We start from the raw sequence: 8,476 nt of genomic DNA, 5'->3' as shown, positions 1-8,476 counted from the left end.
TCCGAAAAAAAAGTATCCATCCATCGCAAAACTACTCCACACGGCTCCGGCGTGTTAATAAAGGACTTCTGAAGCAAAACGATGCATTAGTTTAGAATCGCCGGGAGGAGGCGATTAGTCACCAGAAGAGACAGACGGCAGTGCGTAAGTGTTTTAATACTCATTCTTAGCTCTGTTGTTTAAATTAATTCCTTGTTGCTAGGAAAGAATAGTTCGTTTCCTACCTATTTCTATTCTGCTTTTTCGTTGTGGTTTATATTTTTGATTGCACTAACTGATCATTATAATAACTGCCCTTTAGCTTAAACTCCTTTCCTGCACTTAAGTGCGAAGTGTTAGTTTCGATTTGAGCCATTGCCCTGCGATTGGCTGGTGGTTGTGCTAATTAAAAGCGACCACAGCTTTTTTTCACTCTAGACTGTGTATTTGTTTGAGGTGTGTGCGCTGACGCGGAAGCGTCTGGGGAAGCGTTCAGCCGTCGTGTTTAGCCTCCTCGTGTGAAGACCGAGGAGTGTAAAGACCTGCGACTTTTTCCCGTGCGACTTGAACCGAGCAACGACACCGAGCTACACACTTAAGTATCTTTTTCCTTCCTCACTCTGCTCTCCTATCCTCTTTCCTTCTACCTCTATCATGTGTCTCCAAAACATTCCGGTTCTCTCTCAGCCACGCTCTAACATCACTCGCAGACGGCAACGTAATACTGCTAACCCACGCCCTATCTCTACATCTTCCACTACACCTCTGGCTTTCTCTGTGGGTCTCTGAATTGTCAGTCAGCCGTCAACAAAGCTGACTTCAAGTCGGACTAAATTTTTAACCGGCATGCACTCAAGTCAGTCGCTGGTCGGTCTGCGCAGTGCTGCAACCGCCAGCGATTTTTTAGCAGTTTGTCGCTAGACTCTGTGAAGAAGCTTGTGGGCGTTCCTACTGCTGTCGCTCTAATGTTATTGGTAGACTGCACGTCTGGACATATCTTTAGAAAATGCAATCACAAACTATATCACCGGTTAAACTAAGATTCTAATCTGACTAGGAAGTAGACTTAAAAGAAATAAAAATAGTATGCTGTTGTTAAATAAACTACAGCACTGCTCAGTGCATTAAATCATTAACTGAACTTCTCACTGCATCATATAATTAACAACAGGAACCATCAATGTATGACTCAAACTCACTTTAGACTGCCAACAGTTTATTTCCACGCATCATTTGTATGTCGTTACAGTCAAATCATTTAAAACAGTGAGATAGCTCTGGAACTTTGTCCCGTCTTGCGCAATAGAGACGGTGAAGTGTGAGCGCCGCTGACAGATTCTTCACTCCTATTGGTTGTCGCTCGCGAAATTCGCTGTTCATTTGCATAAAGTTGAGCAATCCTTAAAGGGATAGTTCACCCAAAAATGAAAATTAGCCAAATATTTACTCACCCTCAGGTCATCCTAGGCGTGTCTGACATTCCTCTTTCAGACGAATACATTCAGAGTTATATTCAACATTGTCCTGTCTGTTCCAATCGGAATAATTGCAGTGAATGGTGCCCCTGTTTCTGAATCCGAAAAAAAAGTATCCATCCATCGCAAAACTACTCCACACGGCTCCGGCGTGTTAATAAAGGACTTCTGAAGCGAAACGATGCATTAGTTTAGAATCGCCGGGAGAAGGCGATTAGTCACCAGAAGAGACAGACGGCAGTGCGTAAGTGTTTTAATACTCATTCTTAGCTCTGTTGTTTAAATTAATTCCTTGTTGCTAGGAAAGAATAGTTCGTTTCCTACCTATTTCTATTCTGCTTTTTCGTTGTGGTTTATATTTTTGATTGCACTAACTGATCATTATAATAACTGCCCTTTAGCTTAAACTCCTTTCCTGCACTTAAGTGCGAAGTGTTAGTTTCGATTTGAGCCATTGCCCTGCGATTGGCTGGTGGTTGTGCTAATTAAAAGCGACCACAGCTTTTTCACTCTAGACTGTGTATTTGTTTGAGGCGTCTGGGGAAGCGTTCAGCCGTCGTGTTTAGCCTCCTCGTGTGAAGACCGAGGAGTGTAAAGACCTGCGACTTTTTCCTGTGCGACTTGAACCGAGCAACGACACCGAGCTACACACTTAAGTATCTTTTTCCTTCCTCACTCTGCTCTCCTATCCTCTTTCCTTCTACCTCTATCATGTGTCTCCAAAACATTCGGTTCTCTCTCAGCCACGCTCTAACATCACTCGCAGACGGCAACGTAATACTGCTAACCCACGCCCTATCTCTACATCTTCCACTACACCTCTGGCTTTCTCTGTGGGTCTCTGAATTGTCAGTCAGCCGTCAACAAAGCTGACTTCATTTCTGCCTTTTCTTTAAAATCCACTCTCAGCATCTTGGGCTTGACTGAGACCTGGATTCGTCCAGAAGACTCAGCAACCCCAGCTGCTCTCTCTACTAATTTCTCTTTCTCTCATACTTGGCGTCAAGTTGGTCGGGGTGGGGTACTGGCCTGCTCGTTTCACACAATTGGAAATACTAAACCCGCTCTACCCTTTGCAATTACAACTCATTTGAATGTCATGCCATTACTGTATCAGCTCGATAAAACTCCAGATTGTGGTAATCTACCGTCCCCCTGGACAAATTCTAGCCACCTTCCTAGAGGAGCTGGACGGGTTGTTGTCCTCTTTTGTGGAGGATGGCATTCCACTCTTAGTCTTTGGTGATTTCAACATTCACCTAGACAAGCCTTATGCTACAGACTTCCACTCGCTACTAGCTTAATTTGATCTCAATCGCCTTACCACTACTAGCACGCACAAATCAGGCAACCAACTTGATTTAATTTACACACGCAATTGTACTGCAGATAACATTCTGGTACAACCGCTACATATCTCGGACCATTTCTTCATTACATTTACACTACATTTTGCTACCCGTGTGCCACCAACCCCTACCGGTTACTTTTAGACGAAACCTGCGCTCCCTTTCTCCTTCCCATCTTTCCTCTGTGGTATCCTCCTCTCTTCCCTCACCTACCCATTTCTCATCTCTGGATGTAAACGCAGCTACTGAAACTTTATGCTCTACCTTAACTTCTTGTCTAGACGACATTTGTCCTCTCTCCTCTAGGTCAGCACGGACTGCCCCTTCTAACCCCTGGTTATCTGATGTTCTTCGTGAACATCGGACTAAACTCAGAGCGGCAGAGAGAAAATGGCACAAATCAAACAACCCGTCGGACCTGAGTAGGTATCAGTCTCTGCTCTCATCTTTCTCTGCTGATGTCCACACTGCCAAATCCTCACATTTCCACAACAAGATCAACAGCGCTCCAGACATGCGTAATCTCTTCAGAACATTTAATTCTCTCCTCTGTCCCCCTCCACCACCTCCCACCACTTCTATTACAGCTGATGACTTTGCTACTTTTTTTACAGACAAAACTAGATCGATCAGTGATCAGTTCTCACCTCCACGCACACAGGACCCCCAACCAACCACTTCCACTGCTAAACCTCCCATTTTCTCCTTCTGTCCCCTGACGGAGGCTGAAGTATCAAACTTCTCCTCTCCAACCATCCTACAACATGTCCTCTTGACCCAATCCCTCGCACCTTCTGCAAGCAATCTCTCCCACGCTCTTACCGACACTCACACACATCATCAACACATCCCTCCTCACAGGCATCTTCCCCACTGCGTTCAAGCAGGCTCGGGTAACCCCACTGCTCAAAAAACCTACATTAAACACTTCTCTTATAGAAAACTATAGACCTGTCTCTCTCCTTCCATTCATAGCGAAAACACTTGAACGTGTTGTCTTCAACCAGGTCTCATTGTTTCTTTCACAGAACAACAAACTGGACGCTAAACAGTCAGGTTTCAGGAGTGGCCATTCAACTGAGACTGCACTTCTCTCGGTCACTGAAGCCCTGCAATTGCAAAAGCCCATTCCAAATCATCAGTCCTCATTCTGCTGGATCTATCTGCCGCGTTTGACACTGTCAATCATCAGATACTCCTCTCCACTCTCTCATCACTGGGCATCGCTGGAATTCCACTTCGCTGGTTTGCATCCTATCTCACTGGTAGGTCTTTCAGGGTGGCCTGGGGAGGGGAGGTATCCAAAGCACATACACTGGTCACTGGGGTTCCTCAGGGATCGGTTCTTGGACCCCTCCTCTTCTCCACATACACTACATCACTGGGTCCCATCATACAGGCACATGGATTCTCCTACCACTGCTATGCTGATGACACACAGCTCTATCTCTCTTTTCAACCAGATGATCCAACGGTAGCTGCAAGGATCTCAGGTTGCCTGGCAGACATCTCGGCATGGATGAAAGAACATCACCTCCAGCTCAACCTGGCAAAGACTGAGCTTCTTGTCTTTCCTGCCGCTCCAACTCTACAGCATGACATCACGATCCAGTTAGGTTCATCAACAATTACCCCATCAACTTCGGTCAGAAATCTTGGTGTAATCTTTGATGACCAGCTGACCTTCAAAGACCACATTGCAAAGACTGCTCGATCTTGCAGGTTTGCACTACACAACATCAGAAAGATCAGGCCCTTTCTGACGGAGCATGCTGCACAACTTCTTGTCCAGGCCCTTGTCATTTCTAGGCTGGACTACTGCAATGCTCTTCTGGCTGGACTTCCATCAAACACAGTCAAACCTCTACAAATGATTCAGAATGCGGCGGCACGACTGGTCTTCAAGGAACCCAAAAGAGCCCATGTTACACCTCTCTTTATCTCATTGCATTGGCTACCAATCGCAGCTCGCATCAAGTTCAAGACACTGATGCTTGCTCATAGAACAACCACAGGCTCAGCACCCGCCTACATGCACTCACTATTAAGAATCTACATCCCCTCCAGAAATCTGAGATCTGCTAGTGAGCGACGCCTCGTGGTACCATCACAAAGAGGCTCAAAATCACTCTCCAGAACATTCTCGTTCACCATTCCTGGCTGGTGGAATGATCTTCCCACCCATATTCGGAGTACTGGATCCCTGTCAATCTTCAAGCAACAGCTGAAAACTCATCTCTTTCGACACTACTTGACTTCAACCTACACATAAAAAAAAAAAAAAAAAAAAAATCTTTCTCCTTACTTATTCCTTCCCTTGCTAGCTTGTACTTATTTAAACAATGCCTGAGACTTGGTGTTACAAGCACTTCCTTTGTCGAATTGCCTCTTCAAGATGAATCGCTTCATGTGTTCCCCAAATTGTAAGTCGCTTTGGATAAAAGCGTCTGCAAAATGACTAAATGTAAATGTAAATGTAGTTTAAGAAAAATGTAAATTCTTAAAACTTTATAAACCGTTTAGTCCAGCTTCCGTTCTCTCAAGCAGGCACATTCTCGACAAGGCGGTTGAGAGTATGACGTAGGCGTCACGAAATGCGCAACGTAAGCTCCGGGAGAAGCCTGCAAAAATCTCAGTCTCCTCTTGCCTTATATCGAAATCCTCCGACATTTTTCACTTGAATCTTCGTTTTAATAGTTTTAATTTCATGCTATTATGTGTTTAAATTGTGCATGAATATTCCCAAACAATATGACAGTGCGATCTCTTTGTGAGATATGTGATTGATAAAAATCTAAAATACATGTTTGAATTAAAATAAAAATGGATGATAAATACGCCTTTCATATGGAATTAAATAGCAAACACTTTGAGTGTCTTGTTCATCATATTTATATATTCATATAAAAGCAACATAAATGAAATTATATCATGTTTATCAGCAGCACAGCATATGAGTGAGAATAACTCGATATCCTCCTTTTATCTCGTATGTATCTGTTCCACTTCGAGAGGTCAGAATTGTTCGTCTTGACTGCGCTTATTTCACTCCTCCCCTCACTGCAGCCGCCTACTCTCGCCTACATTTCAGGCGAGGCCAGGCACATCTCAAACAAGCCTACTTTCTGCTCCCGGGAGTGACGCTCTCACGGTGTTTGCATGCTCTTATCACAGATGAAGTAAATTAAATGCTATATTTTTCAAATACACAGCTAGAAATGTTTTCATAAGCAACAGAAACACATTTTATGTACTGCTTAATACAGTGCCATCTGTTCATGAATAAAGTTCAACATTAACATATTGTAACCAGGGCTGCGTTCAGCCCCGAAAAAAACGGTGCAAAACATTTATTAAACGGAAACGGTGGTGCGTTGAACACCTTGTTCTGATGACGCAAGTGTTGCAACTATGGCAGCCGATAAGGCCATTCTTTGTGTTCTTTTTGAAGAATTTTCAGAGCCTGATGAAATCGGTATAAATACATGTTTAATACTGCAAAATACGCTCGATGTTACAGTCACTGCCCTTGCTGTCCAGAATAAAAGAGAATATCCCAATCGAGTGAAGGGATTTGTGGAAAGTGTGGTTCCTAATTATTGTGATCCAACATTTGCCTCGCATTTCAGGATGAAAAGACAAACATTTTAGATGAAGGATAATCCACTTTTTTACCTCCGAGGCAGTGTTATGATCTATATGACCTTATTCTTTTTATTGTGAGTATTAGGCTTATCATTATTGCTGATAACTGTTGTTGTGGTATTGATATTGTAATATTTACCATTATATAATCAGTGGAGCATATAAACGTTTATGAAAGTGTCACCCACAATACAATAGCAAAATATATAAATATGTAGTATTTTTATGTCACATTAATCAGTGTCTAGCACACCTTCCTAAGGAAAGGATATGGACCAGAAGACATTGCAATTACTACATGATATTTAGACAGACTTAAAGAAGTTCCAGATCTATACTTGTGCTCTTATTATTTCAGTTATTTTGCCTTTAATGTAAATAAACATGTGCAAACAATGTACTTGCTCATGTGAATTTATTTTGATGTTAATTACATTTACTTACAAATTCATCATCATCATGTAACATATGCTATGTTACTATAAAACTCTTACGACAAACATGTCTTCTAATATCTTCAATTGTTGTATACTGAGCTGCAGCGGACACATATTAAATTACTTCACTTGGACCCATTGTGTGAGCTGTCTCTTTAATACCGCGTGGTTTATATACAAGTTGCTGCTGATTGGGCTGACATTTTTGACGCACCCACCAAACAAGAGAAAACCTATCTCAAACCCTGTTGCACACCGTTTCCAGGAAACATGTCGTTCAACCCGGAAACCGTAGCAAAACGTTGGGCCTGAACGTGCCCCAGGTGAACTACGAAGAACACACCGAAAACAAAACAGATTTTTCTTGGGGTTTATTCTGAATGCTGTGTTGATTTAAACGACAGTGGTCGATGGGAGAAAAGTTTATTGTAACAAAAGATTTTGTTTAACAAATTTCCAATTCAAATGGGTTTTGGAACCTCACCCAAAAGGTGTTACAAAAGAATCACAAAACAATTTTTGGTGTTACACACCAAAAGAATCTGACACAGTGCACAGTAACCTTAAATTTTTATACTGAATCATATATAACAAACTTTGTCTTTAGACACAGTAGATGAACGTCAAATCCAATAAACTCAAGGAGATACAGAATTAAATCTGTAACAATATGTGCACTGAACCTCAGTGAAATACACTAAACACACTGGGTTTAAACTAATCACCAAGAGAAAAAATACAAATAAAAAAATAAAATAAAATACGGTATAGACTGGAATACGGCGGTGGCCAAATCCGTTACCATTAACCACGAGATCCACTCGTCACACAGGGGTCACATCCACTTGCTGATGCTTTTTACCACATGGAAATTTAGATCGATGCGAGCACTACAGCGTGGAGCTCTGTTACACCATGAAAATGGCTTCTCTAACCGCACACACACATCCAAAGTAAACAGACATTCTCGCAAGAAGAGAAAGGAAATCTCTTAAAGGAGCCACAAGCATTTTTGAAACATAATACAGAATAGTGCCTAGTTTTACAATCTGGCCACATCCTCCCCTGCCGAGAAATCATTGTCCTCAATGACTTGGTGCATATTCTTAACTTCCTTCACAGCTTCTCTGAAGAACACAGTACCAAGGCTTGTCAAGACCTGGGAAAAAACTTGAAACAGAATTACATGCTGATCTTGGCTCATGAAACAGGTTAGAATGCATACCAGCATTTGCTCGGTTAGTCCTTCTGGGTGTGTGAGAACAGGCCTTTTAGACAAACATTTGTTTATTACAGGGGCAGGGACGTGTTCCATTGATTGTTCTGATTCAAATGCACGCTGTTCCTCACCATCTTGAACAAGATCAGATTCAACAGATAACGATTCCTCTGCTGACCTGGAGACATCTACATTTCTTGTCTCTTCCAGGCGAGGCCAGCTGACCTCTTCCAATACCACACACTCTGGGTCAACATGTTCAACTTCCCCCTTCTCAGGTGGAAACTGCACTGTTGGAGTTTCCCGACTACCCCCTGCTGCCATTGGCTCAACAACAGGATTCATACAAAGGTGCAAATCAACTCGGTGGAC

General features: G+C 42.6%; 1 protein-coding gene across 1 annotated transcript; it reads left to right on the top strand.

Moving 5' to 3' along the window:
• Positions 1–3,938: 3,938 nt before the first annotated feature.
• On the top strand, positions 3,939–7,019 carry LOC131544497 (uncharacterized). The gene is made up of 2 exons (XM_058782768.1): positions 3,939–4,068; positions 4,267–7,019. The coding sequence occupies exon 2, from the start codon at positions 4,323–4,325 to the stop codon at positions 5,073–5,075; it is 753 nt and encodes a 250-aa protein (XP_058638751.1). The 5' UTR covers positions 3,939–4,068; positions 4,267–4,322; the 3' UTR covers positions 5,076–7,019.
• Positions 7,020–8,476: the final 1,457 nt, after the last annotated feature.

This window comes from Onychostoma macrolepis, chromosome 07 (genome assembly GCF_012432095.1).
Source record: "Onychostoma macrolepis isolate SWU-2019 chromosome 07, ASM1243209v1, whole genome shotgun sequence".
NCBI classification, from domain to species: domain Eukaryota; kingdom Metazoa; phylum Chordata; class Actinopteri; order Cypriniformes; family Cyprinidae; genus Onychostoma; species Onychostoma macrolepis.
The sequence above is the reverse complement of the archived record's forward strand: the minus strand, read 5'-3'. Positions and strand labels throughout refer to the sequence as shown.